The 24,797-nt window shown below is 38.4% G+C and overlaps 1 protein-coding gene across 1 annotated transcript in view; it reads left to right on the top strand.

Moving 5' to 3' along the window:
* The window catches only part of LOC101978479 (VPS10 domain-containing receptor SorCS1-like), a 67,586-nt gene that overhangs the window by 16,558 nt on the left and 26,231 nt on the right, over positions 1 to 24,797 (top strand). The window contains exons 5-10 of the mRNA XM_078026721.1: positions 7,229 to 7,331; positions 7,598 to 7,674; positions 9,334 to 9,398; positions 9,811 to 9,928; positions 11,399 to 11,529; positions 14,841 to 14,954. Coding sequence (XP_077882847.1) covers positions 7,229 to 7,331; positions 7,598 to 7,674; positions 9,334 to 9,398; positions 9,811 to 9,928; positions 11,399 to 11,529; positions 14,841 to 14,954 — 608 coding nt within the window. The remainder of the gene's footprint in view (positions 1 to 7,228; positions 7,332 to 7,597; positions 7,675 to 9,333; positions 9,399 to 9,810; positions 9,929 to 11,398; positions 11,530 to 14,840; positions 14,955 to 24,797) is intronic.

The following is a 24,797-nucleotide window of genomic DNA, read 5'->3' as shown; positions in this document are numbered from 1 at the left end:
CTTGTTCACACTCTGCACAAACCTGACTTTGATGTTATCCTCCCTCGGCTTGCTTCTTCCATCCTACAAAGCCTGGATGGTCACTTAGCAGGTTCATCCTGCACAGCAGTAGGTGGGTCACCCTCCTACTCAAGAAGACGCCAGCAGCTAGAGCTTGACCTTATTAGTTGCAGAGGATATCACAGTTGTCACTGTGCATCAGGGAAGCAGTCTAAAATTCAGCCTCCCACTCAGCTTCCATCCTTATTACTGGCAACTGGGAGAAAAAGAGCCATTTGTTATAGTGAATGCACAAAGCTGTTGACAGACTAAGTAAATATAATAGCGATTTATTGAATGCCTATACTATGCAAGGCACAGTCACGTGGCATGAAAACAAACAAACAAACAACAGCAACAAAACCCCCAAACAAGTCCATCTTCCTAGCTAAGCTATTCTAAGTTGGAATATTGTGATATTTAGTCAAAGATGCATTGAATGTTCCAGTATCTTAATACAGTCTTCCATTCCCACCAGGTACTTTGCAGAGAATGAGATGAGCCTATGAGAGAGAATAAACCATGTGACATGGTTTATAGGCTCTTCAGCCTCATAAATGAGTCATTAAAAATGGCTCTTAGAAGGCTGGTAAAGTGCTTGCCTAGCATGTGTGAGGTACTGGGTTTGATCCTCAGCACTATATAAAATAAATAAAGATATTGTGTGTTCATCTACAACTAAAAACATATTAAAAAATAGAATGGCTCTTAGGTTTTTAGCTAAGTGGTAGAACACTTTCCTGGTATGTACAAAGCACCTCTGGGTTTTATTTTCAGCACTAAAAAAAGAAATTAATTAATACTAGTAATAATAAAATAACAAAAGTGATTCAAAACCTAACAGCAAAGTGTTCCCTGCTTCACCCCAACCCAGAATCATGAAATCATATTGCTGTGCCTCCAAAATAAACTTACACTATTAGTTCCTTCCCTACCCCTGCTGGGACCATCCTAATCCAAGCCACAAGCATGTGTCACCAGACCCACAGTGACCCACAGTAACTTTCTATCCCCATTTCTATCTGGCAATCCATTCTCCACACAATAGACAAAGCAAACTTTTTGTTTTAAAATCAACTTTATTGAAGTAAAACAGAGAGATAAAAACAACTACTTTAAGGGAATACTTTGATGAAGTTTGACAAATGTATATACCTACTATCACAATCAAGGTGGGATATTTCCATCACCCTAAAAATCTATCTGGGCTCTTTTGCAATTAGAATCACACTCCCACCCCTAGAAAACCAACTCTTCTTCCTAATATTAAAATAGATTTATCTTTTCTCAAATTTCATAAAATGTTATCAACTTAAATTTTTGAAAATCCACATCATATCTCTCATTAACTTCAGCATTCAAATGGTTTTCTAGTTCAAATTCCTTATCATGCCTGACAGGTCCCATATGATCTGGCCTCTGTCTATTTCTCCCTGATCTCTAACCTCTAGCTCCACCTTCCTTACACAGAAGCTCTGGTTCAGAGGTGTGAGTTCTTTTCACACCATGAATATATATAATGTATTCATTTATGTCTTGGGGTATTTGAATTTCTTATTATTTTTTAAAAAATGTCTTTCCGTTAATTATGTTTTTTCTTGGCATTCAGGTTCTTACTTCTCAAACAGCTTTCTTGAGAATCCAGTAAAGTTATATTCATCTTAATTCTTTTTTTCCCATGACCTCTACTCTATCTGAAATCAGCACATATATTCATTGACTTTCTCATCCACATCCCCCTGTTAACTGTGAGTTTCATGAATATGGGACTGTGCCTGTCTTTCTGGCCATTAAAAGATCAGCTCCAAGAATCATATCTGCCACAGGGCAGGTGCTCAACATCCATACCGTGTTTGGGAGTTATGCTTGGAGTATACTTGAGAGTGTTGTTTGAGTTTCACATTTGGACTCCAGTGGAAGCCATGTGTTCCCTTGGATGATGACAAAGAAGGATTTGTTGTAACATCCGTCTCCTGAAGCTCTTGGGCTCAAGTTGGCTTCAAAGTCAACAAAATCACAATCTTCATTAAGATTGAGGAGAGATGAATTACTGTGATGGAGATGTGTGGTATGCAGGAGTCCTTTATCCTTCCTCCTTCATTAACCCTGTTGCTTACTGCATTTTCAACATGGACGCTTAAAAAACAGGTAGCTTGACTGAGGAAGGTAAAATGTCAAAGGGGTGGGAAGGAGAGACCAAAATCATTTTTTAAAAATCTGCCAAAGGCCACAAAATAGGAAGGAAAATCTTTGAGCTACAGGAGACCCAGACTGTTAAAAACCTTCTTTAGGCTCAGGAGCTGGTTGGCAGAGAGGAGTTAAAAAGTGATTTTAGATTGTGAGAACTTGGAAAGTGACAGTATCACCGAAAGCACAGCCTAGTGATTAGAACGGAGATTTTTTTCCAGCAGGGCTGTTACAAATGTGGAACAAGTTCAGAATTACAGCCCCAAATGGAATGTTCCTGGGAAAATGCATTCTATAGAAATAAGACATCCAGGGTAATTTGGGGCTGTATTTTTAGGACTTTCAGATGGATTGCTTGAAGGACTCAGCTGGGATTTCTTTCCTCTGAAGACTGCATTGTACAATTAGGTAGGGTATTACAGGTCATGGTCCACTGGCCTCGAAGCCCCGGGATCGGGCTCCCAAGAGGCAAGATGTGAGCTGAACTGAGCCTGTGACAAATCCTTGGTCCCCTGGGGAAGGTGCAGTGTTTCATGCAGAGGGGCCCTGACTTCTTTATGGATTCCTTTGGCAGCATTTTACTGGAACTGAGCAGGCAGTTGCCCCAAGAGATTCATGACTCTGCTTTCCACCTCACTGCGCTGTGTGTGACACCACTTGTGGTGCTGGTTTGGAATAGAACCGAACACCCCACACCCAGCCCATTGACTGAGGGCCTCCCTCATCTTTGCTATTAAACCTTTACTGAAGAGCTAATGAGTCCTAGCTCCAATTCAGAGTCAGAAACTACACATAAATGGGTGTATTGGGGTGAGGTGGTTATAGGTATTTGGAGATTTGCTTGCTGCCTTGTTATTTATGAAATTCTGATCAATCCTTTCAGTACAATATTCAGATCAGTAGTTTTGGGGAAAAGGCACTGTGAAGATAGTATCTAAAGGCTGTTATAGAGGTTGGAAGGAAAAAGAATTTTAAGCTGATTGACTCTCAAATACTCTCTAACCATTTGTTAAGTTCGTTTATTTCATAGTGTAGAAATGTCTTCTGTCATTTGGTAATTCCCCATTGGCCATGAGAGTGCCTAAAACAGGGTAGATAATTAATGATTCACCTGGAAAACATTATGCTAAGTGAAATAATCCAGGTACAAAAAGACAATTACCACATGTTCTCATTTATATGTAGAAGCTGAAACACTCAGACTCTGAGGAGCAGAGGACAGATGGTGGATGAATGGGGAGCTGTCCATCAAAGGGCACAATGCTTCCATTAGACAGGAGAAGTAAATGATCAGTATTTGAGGTGAAAAACTAGTTGTGGTTCAATTAAATCTAGCAGACATTTATGGAATACTTGCCATGGCCAAAATATCTCGTCAGTTAAAATAAAACATAAAAGAAGAAAGGTCGTTTTAGAACCTAGAAGTCCACCAATGGGCTTTCAGGGTTTGTGAGCTCCCTGGAATTGAATGGAAGCTGTGTGCTTGTCCTTGTGCTTTTATGTGATCCTTAATTTGTATTAGATTTTCAAACATTATACCTGACCCTGAAAAGATTAAAGACTAAGGATCCAATTGTTCCTAGAATTGACCAATTGATGATGTGCCATGGCTCATGCATATGTGCAAGTCAGGCTTGTGACTGGTCCCTCCACCCTCTGTAAATCAGCTGCCAGGTCATTGGTGGTTTCAGTATGCATTCCTGTATTTTTTTTCAAAGTTTTTGCATTTTTTCTTTTTTTCACACTTTTTATTGGTGCATTGCAGTTGTACATAGTGGTGGGATTTGTTGTTACTCTTTGTACGTGCACAAGATATAACAACATAATTTGGACAATATTATTTCCCACTACTTCTGGAATTTCCTCCTCTATACCCCCTCTCTCATCCCTTTTCTCTGCTCTATTGATTTCTCTTTCATTTTATTTTTTTAAATATGGAAATAGAAGAGATACAGAGAACTGCTCTTGGAGCAAGCTATGCTTTGAATTTGTTGCATTTGAGACAACCCTGAAAATATAGCAACATCTGTGACCATTAACATAGGGTAGGTAGGTGTACAGGGCCTGCTTGCTAACTTGATAAAAGAAGGCAGGAAAGAGCAGGACATGGTGGCCTGCACATGTAATCCCATCTACCCTGCAGTCTGTGGCAGGATGATTGCAAGTTCAAGACCATCCTGGGCAATGTAGTGAGACTATTGTCTCAAAATGAAATGTAAAAATATCTGGGGATGTAGCTCAGTGGCAAAGACCTTGTCTATCATCTGTGAAAGCCTAGGTTTAATCTTTAGGACTGGGGGCGGGGGTGGTGGGTTGCTGTTGGGAAAAGTGTCTCTGAATTGTAAACTGTTCATGCGAATCCCAGAGCCTGGTCTTGTGTCCTGCAGGAACTTGGAGTCACTTGATAGTCATTATAATAAAATTTCTCAATTAGTTTTAACTTTGATGACTTTTAACTTTTTGACAGATGTCCAAAGCAGGTACAGAAGTTTAAATTAAAAAGTGACAATCACTTAACATTGTTTTTCTTCACATATTTGGGTAGACTATGTAAATGCTTTGAAAAATAATATGAAAGAAAGGGGGAAAAAGAAAACCACAGAATATTCTCCATGTACCAGCTGGGGGCAATCCAGTACTACAAATGTGAGAGTGGAGAAAATATGCACCAAAAAGATCGTTTCTAATGCTACTGTGCAAACTGGTGTCTTTTCCTCTCCAATCAATATGTCTTGGTCCGCTGAACACCATAGCAACAGAGCAGCCAATTGAAAACGTCCTGTTTCCTTTGTAATGGCAAGTTTCCCACACCAAATAATCCTTGGCTCAAGTGGCAACTGAGTTCCACAGTCTTCCAGCTGTGGCAGCAGCTGGCTCAAGATTGCAAGCTTGGTATTCCCCAATGCAGGAAATTTCTACACTCTTAGAAAGTGCAGGCGGCTTTGCATTAAGCCTAGATGTCTATTTATGATGCCCAACTCCAGTATGCTTCTTGGGATGCCATGGAAATGGTCACATTACTCAGATTGTATGATTTGTGATCAATTCCATGTACCTCTGGCATTGTTCTGAGTAGAATAGTTAATCAATGTCTTCCATGCCCCAATTTAAAAAAAGGCAGTACTTGATATTACATCCTTTTATTGATTCATCTTTTTATTGGATTCTATGCACAATTCCACAGAAGATGCAAAGAAGCAGTTGACGTGCTTTCTTCATTTGTAGAGTGTCTCTTTAGGAGATAAAACTGTACCATACCTGAAATAGGTTACTCAGGATTGTGCATCATAAAATAAATTGTAGTTTATCAGAGAAGGGGAGGCTTTTCTGATAAGCTGCAGTTGTCAGGAAAATGTTCACGGAGAATATGATGAATGCACCCACTCTATTCTGTCTTAATGTTGGCTGAGCATTGGGCAATACTGACCTGGGACATCTACAGCATTTAGCAGTATCTATTCTAGTCTTCCTCTTGGACAAAAGGATGCCAGATACATGACTCTGGTGTTTCTTTTTTAGAGGGGCTATCTTTCTTACTTTTACAGAGCATTATAAAGTAAAATGTTGTTTGAAAGTTTTACGTGTAATTTTCGTACAAAACCAATCAATTGTTTCTTGGGAGTTTTACTTTCTGTGTTGACAGTGAGGAAAACACTCTCATACTATCTGCAGTTTTATTTTGCCAGGATTTTGGTTACTTTTATTCCTGAGTTTCATTTTTAGCTCATCATTTACTCCATTCTATATAAATTTAATCATTGTATCTCTGTAGTTCTCTGAATATCTGTTGGCTGAGACTTACAGAGCAGAATAAAAGTAATAACAGAGATACATTGGTGATTCCAAAGACTCAAGTCGATAAGATTAGAAAATAATCTTCCTGGGAGATGAAAAAAAATATAGGTTCAAACACAAACTTGTATTTTTTGACAACTCAGTACAAGGATTATTTTAAACAAAATTCGTAGAAGATTTATTATCCTCTTTTTTCTTTTTTTTTTTTTTTTTTTGGAAAGCTGTTGATATCTTAATCAGGGAACTTGATCAAGGTTTTCAGACATAGATAAACAAACCCCTCATATTTTCATTTAAATTTTTGTTACTAGTGCATTTTGTCTACAAGTATGACTGCTGTATTGAATAAAACGGATTCTAGAAGGTAAGGAGGTGCAGGCCAACTTTGGAATTTTAATAGAGACATTGTGTCTGTTGCTTGGCGAATGTTAGGACATGGGTACATGTCACACAGTCTTTTCCCAACTAAGATTGGGATCTCAACTGAAGAATGACTAAAAGATGCCAGCTGAATTTTTCAAAGTTCTCCTGGCCTGACTCAACCTTTTCTGGCTTCAGATTCCATTTCTCCTCTTAATCGTACCTGGCTATACCCTGCAACTCTTCTGCTTTGTTATTGATGTTCCCCATGTCTGAACATCTTGCCCACAGTTCAAAGCCTACTCATCCACCATTTTCTCTTAGGAACTCCCCCTGCCCAATCCAAAGTTGGACTGTGCCTCCTCACTTTCTAGAATCTCATATAATGTGTTGTCTGTATTTATCTTATGGCTGTTAAAATACTCTCTCTTTATAGTAGTAAATAGAAAGATCTCATGTTTTCTACTTGAATTGTAACCTCTCAAATGTCCAAATTTGAGGCTTTGCAACCCTGTATTAAACTTCCTCTAGAGTTTTATGTATATAATACTTAAATACTCATCAAACTACCAAATTGGCACTTATATCAGCAAATTACACCTACAGTGAAGGAGCTTTCTATTCTTGCAAACTTGGCAATTGTCTTACACTTATAAGACACTAGATATTTGTGGAATGCAAGGTGGTAGTTGGGTGGACGAATGGGTGGTAAGAGGACACAGGGATGGGGAAAGATAGATGGGCTGATGGGATGGACAGATAGATGGATGCATGAATGCTCTGAATTGGAGCTTTAAGTGACCATTAGCTTTTGTGCTGTTATGACTCTCATTTCTTCCCTGTGTAGCCCTATTGCTCACTACACCTTCACCTGAAAGTCTCTAAGAATCCCTACACATCAGGAATCATTGCCAGCAGAGACACAGCTCCAAGCATCATAGTTGCTTCAGGTAAGAAGCTTGTCTCCTTTGCTTGCTGTTGTAGATGGTGCTGATTTTAAGAAGCTAGATATCCGTGGTTGGAATTTAATGAGCAGGCTAGAAATATTTTCAAAGGCACCTAAACCATTAACCCTGAAGCAAGTATGTTGAAAACCCCTGCTTGGACAAAATGCTTGCAGTCAAAAATCCTTCTCAGGCCATGCAGACTGCTGATCTAGGCCATTGTTAGTTTTTGTGGAAAGTTCTTTTCACTAATGGTGATGTGCTCTTTCTAGGTAATATAGGTTCTGAACTGTCAGACAGCGACATCAGTATGTTTGTCTCTTCAGATGCAGGGAACACTTGGAGGCAGGTAAGAAAAGGCCCTGGGTTGTATTGCAGAAGTTTAAATAGCATAAAAATTGTTCAATTTGGTTCAAGTCTAGGAACTTATTTAGCAGTGGTACATGCTACACAAGAATCCTAAAACATACTACGTGGTTTTTTTTAAATAAAAGTCTCAGGCTGGGGTTATGGTTCAGCGGTAGAGCGCTCACCTTGCATGTGTGAGACCCTGGGTTTGATTCTCAGTACCACATAAAAATAAGTGAAATAAAGGTGTTTTGTCCAACTACAACTAAAAAATAAATTTTAAAAAAGTCTCAAACAAATCTTTTGAGTTTAGCAAATTCTTGTGCAGTTTTATTTCTTTTGTTATTTAATAAAGATAATTCTTAATTAGGACCTGGAGGTAAAGACATTTATAAGTGAACATTTTTTTCAAATTAGAACTGATGGAATTTTTCCCAAAAAAGGAAAAACAGAATACCTGTGGATTTATCAAATAGGAACTTGGAACTTGAAGGGTTCTCTTGAGATCCTTCACTGTTGTTTTCCTCTATCACTAGGTTGAGTTTTGACAAAGGGAGATCTTGGAGCAAATACAGTTTCACTTCTATTCCACTTTTTGTGGATGGGGTTCTGGGTGAACTGGGAGAAGAAACACTAATCATAATGTAAGTGGAAAGCTATGGTACGGTTCAGCCTTAATACAGGAGAGTAAATCCAGAAAGATGTTTTATATCTGAGTCTGCTTTGATTTGCTGCTGTTAGGTTTGAGGTTGTTATCACAGTCAGTGCCCCCTGCTACAGGAGTCCCTAGCAAAAAGGTGAAAAAAAATGTGGGCAATCATTTTCTTGGCTCTGATAGGTTTGTGGAGACTCAGACTGGGGGTGGTAGCAGAAGAGAAAAGCTCTTTTCTTTCTATATTCAATGAGTTAGGGAAATTAGAAGGAATTATTTCAGGAGCAAATAAAACTATGCATTTAAAATTTTAATATAAGCAGAGTGTATATGCAGAAAGTCTCAGGCATCTAAGTATAATTTCTATTTCAGTCAGAACACAGCATTTGATCAAAACCCCATGAGGGATTTTATTTTCTATGGCTCTTTACCTAACCCAATTGTGAGGTATATTAGGAAAACCATGAGAACAATCTGTTCTTGTGAAATTGCATTTACATTCATTCTTGTCTGAAAAGTGATGATCATTAATTTGTGAAAGACTTGATTAATGACTCGGCTGCCTATGGGTTTAAAAATATGGGCTTTGAACTTGGAATACGAAACTGTGATATTTCCTTCCCCTAGAAAATTGGCCATGGGAAAACAGAAAAGGAAGGTTTCAAAGTAGTTGATCCTATCATCATTGAAAATTTCAAAATCAAAGTAAATAATTGGCTTGTTTTCTAACCCCATACTGCACTTTTTTTCAATGATAGAAAACATCAAGAAAAATTTAATATGCCTAATAGCTATGCTTTTGCTCATGGGAAACATAGCTATATTAGCAATATATTCCATAATTTGCTTTTATTCAGTTTTTATATTTGCCACTTTGTGGCTTTTATCTACACATATGATTGTTGATTCAATCACTGCATTAAACACCTGAGTCTCTGAGTAGGGAGAGTAGAATGTTCAATGTAGGAGCACGCCATTACCATTTGGCTGTGGTGTCTACTTCCCTAGGGACTGGTGGAAACACCAAATAGCATGGAAACAAACAAAGAAAACAAACAAACAACAAAAAAAGGGTATATTAGCTCTAAAATTTTCAAGTATAATCTTGGATCACCTAGATTGCACTTCTTGTGACTGTTTTCTCTGTCATTTTTGTCAATTATTGTTGTGGTAAAACATATACAAGTGGACTCTTAAGTTAAATACACTGAGATCCATCTGTACCCATGATTAGTGGCTTGAATTTGGTTCGGATGAACCTCTTTGAGCCTCAAGTTATCTATCTTCAATGAGGAGCCCATAATGGTATCCTCTTCATAAATGTATTTGGACAATTAAAAGCTTTGACCCATGTAATGTGCCTGGCATGACACATGACACCCCTGTGAACACCAGGTTCAGAGTTAACACAACAAATGCAAGCTCTTGTCAATACTGTTGCCCTTGTGATTATCGTGTTTACTTTTATCATCATGAACCCTGTAGAGTGTTTGGATACTTCAGCCACCGCTCTGAATGGCAGCTGGTTAAAGTGAACTACAAGTCCATTTTCGACAGATGGTGTGCCGAGGAGGACTACAGGCCTTGGCAGCTACACAGCCAGGTAAGGGGAAGACAGCTGAGACTGAGCCCTGGGCAGGGGGCATGAGAGGTGATCAAGGAAAGCCCGTCCTTCAGGCTTAGAAACTGGAGATCTCTAGGCCAAAATGCCCATTTCTTCCTTTCATTCGTTCTTACATAATTTGCATGACACAGCATTGAACAAACTCAACATTTATATCTTGTTTTGAAGTTATTTCTGTTGTATTATGCTAGAATATAATGAGATAAAATTCAAATGTGCTTGGCTTAGACTTACAACTCAAAATACCAACTCAGCACTGAGATTCAAACATAATTTATCTGAGCATGTCATACAGTGGGGGCAGGGTAAGGAAAAGATCTTCCATTTTATCTACCGTTTCAGACAGAGGCAATGCATAAAATAACAAATTAATGCTCCCTAAGCAATTCCAGAAAAACCCTTCCTGTCCATTTCCTGGATTCCCTGGGAATACATAGTACTTCTTGCCTCCTTCTAAGGTACTCAAAGTATAAAAATACAGAATTATGAATAGGAAACTTTACTACATCCTGGCCTCTTATTTATTCAGTTCACATCAAAAGGCTTGGATGAAAATGTCCCTTTAATTTTCTATGGTGGGAGCCATTTCTACAGGCCTCTCTGAGGATCTAGTGGAAGCTCTTATTACAAAGCCATCACTTTGTTCAGGCAGTGAAACATGGTAGGTTCCAAACCTGGACTAAGGATTGCATTTGCATGAAGATGTGTAATGGAGCCTCAGGAAAGACAGCCTAGAACCAATTAAACACAATTCTGCCCTCGTTGTTCAGAAGCACAAAAGAAGCTATGTTTGACAGTGGGCGCTGTATTAGCTAGAAACACCCTCCCTATTCAGTGGCTCAATAATAAAATTATCGCTCACTTACATTGCTGCTATTTTCCCCTTTGGGATGCATAAGCATTGTGATATTCAAAGCTTTTATTTATTTCATGTAAAACACTGAATTTAGTTCTCTTGTTTGTCTAGTAGATGAACATAAAATCAGTGCTATAAAGATGTGTGGGCAGAAGCATAATAAATCGGGACAAAATGGTTCTTTACATTTCTTAGCAACACTCGTATTTCGTATGCTCATAAATGACCAACTGTATAAATCTTTTGTTAGAAGAGAATTGAACTTAATTACTACTGGTTTGCCAACTAGTTATAATCTGTCTTAATTATCTGTGTGTCCTCTGTAGCACTAAGATGTAACCCTCCCCCAGTACCAGTTTGTTAAACACATGAAGAGTTAGGAATTTATTAGACAAATTCCAGTACTTCTTAGGATTATCTTTATAGTCACATATTATGATAGACATCAAAAACAAAATGCTGTTAGCACAAAGTACCACACCAGAATCTGTATTACACTAAGGTTTGTGAATATCTCCCTAACCTTCTCTAAAATGGAACAGGAAACATACAAGCTATGTGCCCAGCTGTGTGTGATGGTTGTCTGCTCACAGGGGGAAGCATGCATCATGGGAGCCAAGAGGATATACAAGAAGCGAAAATCTGAGCGGAACTGTATGCAAGGAAAATATGCAGGAGCTATGGAATCTGAACCCTGTGTTTGCACAGAAGCTGATTTTGACTGGTGAGCTGGCACCATTATTCCATGGAGTCATTCTATATTTCAAATACACATGGCCCTTGAAGAGAGTTTAGATTGGAAATAGTAGTGAGTGACCTATGTAGGGCTCATGGCAAACCTCAGATTCTTATAAGATTATCTCTTGGGGACATTATGGTTACTAGCTATGTGCCTATGTGATGACAAAATCAGGCATTTCTTTAGATTTAAAGAGGATTAAGAAGATAGTTGGTAATTATCTTCATAGAGTTGATGGATACTTTGGTCAAAAAGAGAAGCTAGATCTATCCTATGTTACTTTGGACAGCAAATCTGAAAACAATAATTGGACTTTGCAGGGTACAAAGATAAAGTCTAGATAAATTCTTTCTGGAATCCAGGGTTTTCAGTAGTAAATGATAGTCTTATAATGCGTAAATTCTCTATCTCTGAAAATTTTCAATCAGTGGTCAGCTGAATACAGCTAATAGAGATGTGGAAGACATTTGTGAGCTCACTGTCAGGATGGCTTTGATGGCATTATGAATCTTTGAACTGGTAAAGAAGCTAGTTAAAACTGGAGAAGTACTGAGACTTTGAGAGGTTTAAACAAAACTCAGAGTGCTGTAGAATTCTTGCTGGAACATTTGCTAAGCAGAAACTTTGCTTAAGGGACCAAGGATGAGTACCTTCACTTTATTCTTAGTCAGTGTTTAGTGGTCAGGTAAGGTTGACAAATTATTAATGGTAAATAATTATTCCATTTGTAATTATCTCTATCACATTTTATGTTATTTATTTTCCTCTTCTTCTGTATTTCTGTTGTATATAGTTATGCATTTGTGTGTGTGTGTGTGTGTATTTTTTACTTTAGAGAAAACAATCACTAAATAGGTATGTAGATGTTGAACAATTGAAATGTGACCTGGATAAGAGCTTTATTCAGGTATTTAACAATTTATTTCTAACTGTGTAACCATCACAGGTCAAATACCTGATCATCAAAATATCAGTGATCAAACTGAGACATTGTGTGTGTGTGTGTGTGTGTGTGTGTGTGTGTGTGTGTATAATCATATTTTAGAAGAATTTTGTCTTCTCTAACAGTAGGAGATGTTCTCTGAATGAGTAGTACTGGGAAGGCCTGGCAAAACTGTGCTCCAGTGGTCTGACAACTATCCATAGCTATCCCCTTTATTGATGGATAAGGCAAGTCATCTGGGCACAGTGGTGCACACCTGTGATCCCAGTGACTCAGGAGGCTGAGGCAAGGGGATTGTGAGTTCAAAGCCAGCCTCAGAAACTTAGTGAAGCCCTAAGTAACTCAGTGAGACCCTGTCTCTAATTTTATATCTATATCTATATCTATCTATCTATCTATCTATCTATCTATCTATCTATCTATATATATATATATATATATAAAGGGGCTGAGGATGTGGCTCAGTGGTTAGGCTTTCTGAGTTCAATCTCTAGAACCAAAAAATAAATAATTAAAAAAGAACCAGTGCCGTATCTCTTTGGGGTCAGCCAAGGCAATAGAGCTGCAATGACTTTAGCTCATAAGGACTTCCACAGGAGCCTCCCCAACAGTGACTTCTGTTGTAGTCAGTGTAACATTACACTAATAAAGTGACAAAAATTTTATAATTTTATACCTGTCCTGCACTTTGGCACTGACATCCTGAAATACATTTATAAGAAATCTTACCATGGGTTTTTAAGTCAGTCATCACAACCCTCTTTTCCATCATGCACTTTATTCAAGGAGGATTTGCAGAGGAAGTCAGCATGTTACACTACCAGCTTAGCTTTGGCCTTATGTAACAGTCATTTGTTTTCAGAGAGCAAAGTTATTCTCTGGTAGAAAATTTAAGAGGATAAGTAAGAAGAGAGACCCCAATCCCCTAGTTTCTCCTGGAGACACTTCTTAGGTTTATTTTCTGCAAGGTTCCAAAATAAACCAGCATGTTGTTCCTGTTCTTCATGTTCAGTTGAAAGCTACTCCAGAGTGGGGGAAACCCAGGATAAGGAAAGCAACCAGGCTTCTCTCCTTCCCTATCCCTTGGCCCCATCCTTGCATTCATTTGTGAAGGGGATCTGTCATCATCTCACCAGGTGAACTGCATTTAGACAAGAAGAAAATTAATCATGAACAAGGCCATTGTAAGGTTTTTCTGGTCAGATGGGATTTGGGGGAACTGCATGATTTGTGAAAATATTTTGGAAGGCTCACCATGACGTTGTTGGGCTTTTACTGGTGGCTGGGGTTTCAGTGATTCCACCTGACTGCAATGTAATGAAAAGTGTTGTTACTAAATGTTCCCTTTTAGCTTGGTTCCCTGGCCATTGCCCCAGGTGACCTTGCCAGGCATGCTCCAGCATTTTTAATGTAATTCCTTGAAGTGAGCACTGGGTGTCCTGGAGGCAGTGATTCTGAAGTCTTACTATTCATGCTGTGTTGAACCAGCACCAAATCTAGCTGGTATGTGCAGAATTCTAAGTACCAGCTGCCTGGAGACAGGCCCCTGAGCTCAGCCGATGTCTTCCTTCCCACCCCTCATGTGCCAGCATCTCACCTCCATTACACAGATGGGCCAATTCCTACTAATGCTTGCTGATTGCTGCCTGTAATTTGTCTGTGCATGCAGAGGTGCAATTTGTTGTCATCCTCTGTGCCTGGTTTCATCTCCCAGAAGCCAAGAATATCAGGCCACTCAGAGGCCCCTGGAAGCAAGGACAGAGGACTGGGAGAGAAGACAGACAGTTTCCAAACCAGAGAGAAGTTATAGAGCTGTTAGTCCCAACTGGCAGCAATTACTACCTGGGACAAAACTTTTCCTAAGGGGATGCTCTAGACACTTCTGAAGGACATTTTTTTGGCCGTGACTTTAAAACATATGGTTTGTGCACAGGGAAACCTGGCTCTGCTCCAGTCGGTAAATCCAGATGTCTTGGAAGAACATCCCAAAGACATCACCTGTAATGAAGCCTGTGCCACATGTGGCTGTATTAAACTCTATGGAGGAGTCATGTCTAGAGCTCCAGCTTCCACCACTGCCTGGTTTCTAATTACATTCAGTGTTTCTTTCTAATGAGAACACAATCCACTATTTTAACTTAAAGGTGCTTAAATGGAATTATCGATTCTGAAGGAGGTTTTCATGGATTGTTGATAGATAGTCTATGAGAGGCAAGTTCCATTTTTAAGTTATTGATTTAAGGAATACATCCTTTTGACTGACTGGGGTAGAAGGTGGCTGTGGACTAACATGAAATTGTTCTGAGTCATTTTCCACCTACTGAAAGGTTTATCTTGGCTCTTTCCCCCACAGTGACTATGGCTATGAGTGGCACAGCAATGGGCAGTGCCTGCCAGCATTTTGGTTCAATCCATCCTCTCTCTCAAAGGACTGCAGCATTGGACAGAGCTACCTCAATAGTACTGGGTGAGTTTCGGAGGCAGTGACCTCGAGAGGATCAATCTTTTCGGCTTTTGAGCATGTGTTCAACTGACAGAATTACTTCTGATCCAAGACTATGTAATGCATGTGCTTCATTTTAATAAGACAGCACAGCTTGGCATTGATAGTGCACTTTGTATCTGAGACTAAGACTCTGGTTTCAAATACACAAAGGAGGAAGGTTTCCTTGGAGGAAGAAGATGATGATGCTATTGACATAGACATTTCTTTACTCTTTGATACTTTATCAGCTCTTTACTCATGTGAGGTTACCTCTTACACTCACTCCATCTGCATGAGGAAGGCCAAATAGATGATTTTTTTTTCTATTTTATTTATTTATTTTTGCTTTTTCTTTTTTTTCTTTTTTTTTTATTGTTGGTCGTTCAAAACATTACACAGTTCTTAATACATCATCTTTCACAGTTTGATTCAAGTGGGTTATGAACTCCCAACTTTACCCCGTATACAAATTGCTATATCACATCAGTTACCCTTCCATTGATTGACATATTGCTTTTCTAGTGTCTGATGTATTGAGAAGAAGATTTACATTAAACAGGGATGAGAGGTGGGAGGGAAAGGGAGTGAGAATGATATATAAGAGGAAAGGAGGGGTAAGACAAGATGGGTTTTTTTATGTGCTTTTTGTTTTGTAGATGTGGAAGCCTGAGTCAAAATGGGAGCTCATTAACTTTTCAACTTACAAGTTTTAACAGGAGTGTGCTTCACTTTCTGTCTGTAGTAAGGAATTGCCTCATGTGAATTGGAAACAGGACAGTTTCAGGATCTGCAGGATGAATCATCAATCTGGAGACGCAGAAACGCTGATGGCTTAGTTCCAGTCTGACTCAGAAAGCCAGTGGTAGAGTTCCTGTCCAAAGGCCAAGAAGCTTGAGACCCAGAAAGAAACAACATTTAGGCTGGAATCCATAGACTAGGAAACAAGCCAATGTCCCACATTGTGGGACATCAGTCATAAGAATTCTCTCTTACCTAGGGTGAGCGTGGGGGAGACTATCAAACTGTCAGACTTTCTGTTCTATTCAGACCTTCACATGATTAATTTAGGTCTACTCACATCAGGAGGGCAGTCTGCTTTTCTGCCTATATAAATGTTAATCTCATCTAAAGACATCCTCACGGAAACACCCAAAAAAATGTTGAACTAAATATCTGGGCACCTGTAGCCCAGTCAGATTGATATTGAATTAACTATCACCAGTGATTTAAAGGAGTTCTATATTTAGCTGTGATAAAGGCATTTTGGTTAGGATAAGGAAAATAAGTCTTTTCTTTTAAAGATGTATAATGCCTGTGTTTTGTGCTTGGATAAGAAGTATACTTATTGAAAACTTTTGAAGATGAGTAATGAGTACAGTATTGATCATTGTACTATTTTCTCTCTGTTGTGCCTATTTCCAAATTCTCATATAAAAAGGTTAAAATGATAGGAAGAAAAGGGAAGGGAAGGAGATGGGAGGGAAAGAAAAGAGAAAGAAGGGGAAATAAGATCTCAACAATAATCTAGGTCTGTTTGTCCAAGTTTCTTCTCATTTCTAATGCCAGCTGTAGGATACAGAATCCACTGCAGGAAGTGAAATTTTCATTTATGTACTTCTTTATTAAAATTTTTTAATATTTTAAATATTAAATAATTTTAATAATATAAACCAAATTTTATAAATCATTATTCTAAAGGAGTAAAAGATGCAGAAATGGACTTTGACTATTCCTATGTCTGATGTTAGGGATTCCTTTGGATGAAGGAATACCTTTGGATGAAGGAATAAACTATGATTCATTTAAATAAAAGCACAAAATATGAGGAAAATGTAATAGGTCAGGGAGGTCTATAGCATCTAGTACCTTGGAGAACAAAATAAAAAGGGCTGATTATTTAATTCAACTTAATGGAGAAGGAAGGCAAAGACAAAAATATTTGATTATTTGCATGTACCAGCATATTTGGACATTGTAAAGGGCACTGGGAATCTCTAAAGGTAATTTAAGAATTGTTTATTTCCACCACTAACTCAAATCAATCCAAATAATTGTATTATTCTCTCTTTGGTGTTAATGAGAGGAATCTGAAGCACAATAGGTCACAGTTGTTCCAGATCTGATGCAATCACAGGAATAAGATGGAGTGACCTCTTACTTTTCAGTTTATTGAGATTGTATAAGTCCTGAATATACTGACTTATATAAAATGAAACATCAAATTATTAAGTTATAATTTCCTATTCAGAAGCATTTATTGCCTGTGCCCTTGAAAAATTACAGTTTCAGTTGATTTGGTGATAAGTGTCCGGGTTACATAAATGTGTATCAATGCAATTGTTTATGTTCAATAGTCAAAATCAGAGCACAGTCTCCTACAGTACAACCTGCACCCTCAGGGTGATGTTCAAATCAATGAGCATTAATGATAGCTTCTGACCCCAGGTGATTTTTATTAGGTTGCTATCCACTGAGTTTGTACATTCCATTCAAACATTTTACACAAAAGCATCAGCATCAGCCTAAGAGCTTATGTGAAAAAGAACATGTGGTAAGTTCTAGGCATCAATAGGTATGACCTGCACTTCTAAGAATGGTGCTCATAGGTGGAAGAGTAACCACTGGATTAGGGTCCTGTAGGGGACAGTCAGAGGGAGAGGTGTCAGTAGTAAACTCACTGATCAGTGTATTGAGTGAGTCACTCATTTTGCATGGGGAACTGGGAGACCTTCAGTTGGTACAAGGGCCTGAGTCATCTTAAAGACCTCACAACATCAAATTCCCATGTGCAGTGTTTGTAGCCAGCTCTAAAGTTGTGAAGTGGAAAAAGGTAGGTGAAACTAAAAAATAACTCTCTGTCTTTCCTAATGTCAGTGCAGCATATCGCCTCAGATGTCCCTTGGCTGTATGTTGATTCAGCAATATTTCATAAGCACAGATTCAGCATGTAATATTGTAGTCACTACAATGCTGCTACCTTTCTATTAAAAACATTTAATTACAAAAGAATTGTATAGATAGATATGTTTTAGGTGTTAAAATCTGCTTGGATCATTACCCAATCCTAGCCCCATTCCCACAACTATTTATTTGGTATTCATGCTTCCAAACACTTTTTTTAGAATTCGCCAGTGAATAACTATGCCAAGAGAAAGTACATAAAATCGATTTGGAGGGCTGTTTTTGTGTGATTTGCTGTTTTTATGTGATAGATATTCTATTTCCCTTTTTAAGTTAAAAACATATTTTAAACATCTTTCCAAGTCAGAATATAGAAGGCTACTTTCCATCTCATTTCTTTTTATTCCATGGTATTAAGTGTTATAGAATTATTTAATTTTTCCCTTCATTGAACATTTGGGTTGGTTGTTTTGGGTTTTTTTGTCACTATAAAGAAGGCTACAATTAACATTCCAACACCATATTACTTATTATTAAAAACAGACAAAGCTAATTAAATCTCTTGGCAATGGAGGTGTTTCTGCTAGATTATAAAGCAAATTCCACTCAGCCAACTGGACCTGAGTATCAGGCGGTGCCAAATAGTTCCCTCACAGGGTTTTAAACAGGAGCTTCCTGCCCACCTGTTGCCTGTGAGTCCCACAAGGTAGGAATTTGAATTAACTGCCTCCCTCTTTAGAAGGCAAATGCCAGTGGATTCAATAAGGGTAAGATGAGGGGAAGCTCAAGTAAGCTTTTCCTAGATGAAAAAGAAGTGAGTAAGCGCAGAATGTGCCTCCAGGGGGCCGCCATCATGACTCCTGGTCCACAGGTATCAGGGTTTCTAATGTCCACGCCTGGAGCAGTGAGTCAGCAAAGCCCTGCTGTCTTCCACTGTCACCGAACTGCCTGGTTCACCTCTGGCCCCTTAAAACGTCCACAAACCATTTCACATCCAGATGAAAAGTAAGGACTTTGCCTGCTTGGATGGAAAGTGAAATATAATTAAGGATATTTCATATGGTGTAAAATAGAAAGATTTTTGAATAAAATGATGGAGGGTTTTCCATCCAAAGCTACCATTGACTGTTATCTTTCGTGAGTGATTTAGTTTCTTTGAGCCTTAGTTTCTTAACCTATTACATTTTGCTATTTGCCTTCAAGTGTGAATAACTGTGATACCATATAGAAAGCATGTAGCATAATGCTGGGTACATGTATTACAAAATACAAATACCATCAATTTCTATCATCTAAGGGTTTCTCTAGAGAAAAAGAGAGAGGTAGGGAACTTTCTTTTATTGTGAATCTGTAGCCCAGACATGTATTTGATGCCTGGTTGTCACTGCAATGCTGATATCTGGGACATTTTTCATCTAAACCTCTGCTGTGCTGTCTATAAAACAAAAAGAAGTACCCCCATAGGCGCCTAAAGTCACATAATTAGAAAGTGATAGAACTGTGGTACACCAAAACACCTGTCTATCTTTCATGCCATTTTGACCAGAAACTCATTTACCTGACTGCTAAACATGTTTCTTTTGCTCAAACAAAATGACAACCATATTAATTTCATATTCTGTTGCATGTAAATGCTGAAATAACTTGAAATTCATTCCCTTTTTTCTGCACCAGTATCTATAATTATCTCAGTTTGCACATACACAAGCACAGCCTCACTGAGTTATACCTATATATGGTTAAATTTTGTTTATAGTGTGTTGGAACCAAGGAACACACTGCAAATTTAAGTTGCTAAATTAACTAGGACATTGCTTGTTTCATGCCAGTAGTAAAAAGATTCTGTAAATATCAAATAAAGTGGCACTGGGTTGGTTTGCTCTAAGAAAACAAGATAATCTTCTCAAGGGACGGATTTCTTCTTGCTATTAAGTTGCAGTTATTTCTAGATGTATTTTTTTAAAGTGCATGTAGAAATTTCTGTCTGTGGAATTTCTTTATAGGAGCCATTAATACCTCATGGAAGAATGTTCAAAGACAACTCTTACTATTTCTCAGGGTTAGTTTATCAATATATGATGGGGATATTTACTCATGAAGCACAATTTTAAAATGATAGTTTAATTTCTGTCACTATATAAAATATTTAGTGAGTCCAAGAAAAAAAAAATACAGACTTAAGTTCTATGAAAAATAACAATTTCCATACTATTAACATACATTTTGGATGTTTTAAAATAGGCTTTTATAAACATATTCCTCTCTGCAGCAGCCATAGAAACACTGAACCCCTATCTAACATACCATTCCCTTGAATTTGCTATTTCCAGGGACATCGTGAGCTGTGATCTTTTCCCATTTGACTCTATTCCAGGTGCCCTGTGGGGATTTTGATGTTCTGTCTGATCTCTGTTCAATGAAATTTGTCAGTGTGCATCAAGGAGAATAATTGGCCCTAAAAGTGGTGCATGTGTTTAAAGTCCACAGAAAGGAAATCACTTGCATTATTTACAGACTGATCGCTGCAGGGGACTGTGTAGCTGTTTTCTAGCCAAGAACTCTGCAGTCTCAATTTGAACACACAATTATTGCTTGTTGATGTGAAGTTGACTCCTCAGAGTATGCTTCTTAGCTGAGGTTTCCCATCTTTTCATGGAAGTCATAGGGATTGGGAAATGAAGAAGATGCGTATTACAGTCATGGACACCCACTTCCTCTTATGGTTGTTCCTACCCGTATCGATAGCATTGGCATTAGTGTTTCTCACCCAGGTGCTCTGACAAAGCGGCAAAAGAACAGCAAATTAGCCCAGAGTCCCTGGACTCCTAAACATTTTCTGTCTGACCTTGTGCAATTCTCTAAGCTAACTCCTTTTCCTGATGTGCAAAACAAGGGGATTAGATGATCTTTGAGATGCCTTCAAACTCTAAAATTTACTTGATCAACTGAAATGATTCAATGGTAGGATTCTTTGGACTGCAGGTGTTCTAAAAAAGGAAACATGTTTCTATAATTCGGTTTGACAATGAATTGACTCAGATTGTGGATCCTATGAGCCAGTTCTCATGATTCTTTATATTAAGCCATTTAGTCAAGTGTGGCTGCATGCCCCATTTTATCATGCTTGTGTTCAAAAGGAAGTCCCATTCCATTTACTATTCAAAATTAAATAACTTGTGCTTCATCTTGCTTAATGCAAGAGCCACTTTATTCCATTCACTTGGTTTTCTGTCTCATTCCAGGCCCTTATCCCTAGGTCTGCCTACTTGGTTTAAGGGAAAAGTTCAGAGAGTGGTTTTGCCTTCAGGTAAAGAATTTGGAAGACCTCCCTAGTCAGCCATGGACATTCTAAATGTTGCTATTAGGGTTGTTGCATAGGATGATTGTTGATTCATGGGCACATTCTTATCAATGAGCATGCTTTATCACCTGGATTCCAATTAAAGCATCTTTGAGCTGCATATACCTACACACAATGGATACATATAGCCAGCCACCAGTAAGGCCTGTCAGCTTGGATGTCTGGCACAGTCACTGAAGATAAGGAGACCTGGACTCCTCCACCACTGCTTTCCTGGGGGCAGTTTCTCTCAGTAAAGTTATGGAAGAACCTATCTCTATTCCTTTGTTAAGCCCTACTACTGCCATCAGAGGTCTGTAGGTATATAGATCTTTAAATTTATGCACATGAACATACACATGTTGCTGTTTCCTCATTACATGCATTGTTAAGAGTAGTAGGTCTAGGAATATTTTAAGTCTTAGCCACACACTGTACCCAGACCCAACCCCCTTCTGTGTCCCTAATGCTTGCTGTATTTCCTACTTCATTAAGTCCAGTATCATTAGAACAAAGCAGAGTTTTCCCTTGAAACCAAAGCACATAGTCCAATCCACAAAATGAAACTATTTTATTTTTTTCTCATTGTGAGTGCTAATATGGGAAACCATCACTCAGTGGCAATAATATCCAACTGGGTACAGCAAGAACTAGAGTTCCAGTTTACCTCAGTCATTACATGTTATAATTCCTATGACAAAAAAGGAAGATGCATCTTTACATCAAAGCCTGATTTCTTGGGTTATTTTTTAAAGCATGAGTCAAAGTGTAAGAGGAGGAAAGAGTATCCCACATAGAATGAAAAACAATTGACAATTTGGTTCCACAACACTAGTTTTAACCTCCAGGGTACTGGCATTTAATCCTGGCTGTAAGCTAGAATCAACAGGGGATTTAAAGTGAAAACAAAACAAACTGATATCCAAAGTTCCCAATTAAATTCAAATTCCTAGGGGAAGGTCCTAGGCATCATAACTGTATAAAATGCCCTCAAGTGATTCAAAGGGTCAGATAGAAGTGAGATTTCTGCATCTTATGGAATGTCAAAGAGATAAGTGTACTCTCATATTCATTGCAACGTTACTCCAGTGCGCAAAACATGGAAGCCAAATAGGTGTCCATTAGTAGATGAATGAATAAGGGAAATGTGGTATACACAGTGGACTACTAAGAAGTCTTTAAACAGAATGACCCTCAGTCATTTCCAACAACATGGATGGAACTAGCGGACATGCTGCCAAGTGAAATAATCCAGGCACAGGAAGACAAACACCACAGGATCTCACTTACATGTGGAATATTAAAAATTTGCTGCCATAGAATCAGAAGAGAAAGGTGTTTACCATAGTGGGTAGATGATAGTGAAAAGGGAGATGTCCTTTAAAGCATACAAGTTGTAGTTAGACTGGAGAAATGAGTTTTAGTAATCTGCACGGGACCACAGTTAATAACAACATATTGTTCATTTAAGATTTTCCAAAAAGATAGATTTTTAATGTTTGCACCACAAAAAAATAACTTGATGTATATATTTGTTACCTTGATTGAATCTTTCTACGATGTCTATATTGATTACATTGTAGTCCATAAATATGCAGTTATTATTAGATTTGAGATCTGCTGAGCTTACACAATACTCTTACCTTAATAAGTGAATAGTTATAAATACATATAGTCCGACCACACCACCTCAAATTCACAAGAGGGAAAAAAAAAGGCTGAATAGAAAAATCTGGAGTATGAAGACTTACAATGCTTCTTTCCAGGTTTAGCCTCACAAAGAAGAAAATATGGCCTTCATATTTTTTTAAAAAAAATTGTCCAGGCAGCACAGAAGCAAAATGAAAGAAAGTATGGGTAAAAAGGAAGAGGTGACAGAGTCATATCAAGATAGGAAGGAGGAGAATGGCTGAAACTGGGGGTGTTGGAGTAATAAAGCAGTCTCCACTGATGAGCTTAGGTAATATCAAAGGCACATTTGCAGAATATTTCCTTTTCAGTAATTGTACAAAGACTCCCTTGCACTTTTCTACAAAGCACTTTTCTCCTTGGCAGATTGAAGAATGTTTTACCAACTAGATGCATCTCAGTAATATCCAGAGCTCAGGTCCAATGTAATCACAAGTTGCCTTGTTATTACGGAGGTAGCAACCCCATTTAATAACATATTAAATGCATTATTCATTTATGTAACTCAGACCCAGGGACAGCTGCTGGGATGAAAATAGAACCATTCTGTAATGCAAAAAGCAGGTGTGTGCTTACTTGAGTAAATTAACTCTGTATTTATGCACAATTTTCTTCTAAATTTCAGGGACAGGTCTGGTAGGGCTAATGTGATGCCATTTTCATCCAAGAAATAAAATGGTTTCAGAATGGTTTTTAATGAGCATTTAAAAAAAATCACCAAAAGCCTTCTCTGTGGCAGAATCCCAGGAGGATAGATTCATGCTTTGGGTTGAAGCATAACTCCTGTTGCTGCAGGATTTAGAAGAACCTGAGGTCAGAATGGGTGACAAACAAAAGAAATACTCTGCACCTCATGATGCCAACTGCTCGCCAAGATGGAGCCACAGGTGTGTTTGATGCTATGCAATTAAAAAACATAACCTGCCTTTAGTTTGCACACTGCCACCCCTCTGAAACCAGCAGGCAGTTTCTAATGCACAGTTAAACTCCCTGAGATGCCATGATTATTACGGAGGGTTTTGCTGGTCATTTTCTTGCTACTATTGCTGTTACCAAAATGTTTTCATTCTCCAACGTATGCACCATGGGAGTTTTTTTCCCCTCTTTCCTCTCCCACCTGCCCTATTTTCTCTCCTAATCAGTTTACACTCATAAAATCATAAAAGGGAATTTCTTTTCTAGGCTGATGTTCAAATGGCTCAGGCATGACAGTGACCCAGCAGAATGGGCAGTGATCTAAGTGCTGGAGCTGGAATTTGGAGGCTTCCCATTCAGCTAGGTGTTAACTCCTTAGTTGATGGATTATGAGGAGAAGCAAGGACTCCCAGGCTAGAGATAAGCACGGCTCATTTGGTGGGTGAGGGGTGAGTGTTTGGGGCAGCAGTAATAACTGATGCTATGCTGGTATGTCAACATGTAAACTGATACAGTCATGCCAGTGAGCTAGATTCTGAGCTCTGCTTATTTGAGCACAAGGAGACCCTCAAGGAGGTTTAAAGTTTATACATTTCTCAGGAATCTTGTGAAATCATGCAATTCAAATAATTTCTATTATATGAATCATGAAGACTTCTTTAGGAGTATAGATGTGGCTCAATCTTACTACTGTAAAGAGGCAGTACAGGGTAATAGTAAAGAAAGGATGTATTATAGGGATAAATAATCCAAATTGGCCATGCAAGAGAACACAGAAGCAGAAGGAGCAGAAGAAAATAAGTGGTTTCAAGAAGATTAGAAAGAGATTTGGATGGAGCAGAGTGAGCTGGCTGGGGAGAAACTTCAGAAAAAGTAGAATAAAATCATCTTGTAGGGGGCTTATGTGAAGAATTAGAGGATTCGCAGTTTATCTGGAGGGCATTTGGAAACCATGAAGCTTGTGAACAGGGAAGAGAAAT

Source organism: Ictidomys tridecemlineatus, chromosome 2, assembly GCF_052094955.1.
Source record: "Ictidomys tridecemlineatus isolate mIctTri1 chromosome 2, mIctTri1.hap1, whole genome shotgun sequence".
Lineage (NCBI taxonomy): Eukaryota > Metazoa > Chordata > Mammalia > Rodentia > Sciuridae > Ictidomys > Ictidomys tridecemlineatus.
Note: the sequence above shows the minus strand (reverse complement) of the source record. Positions and strands in the feature narration are given on the sequence as shown.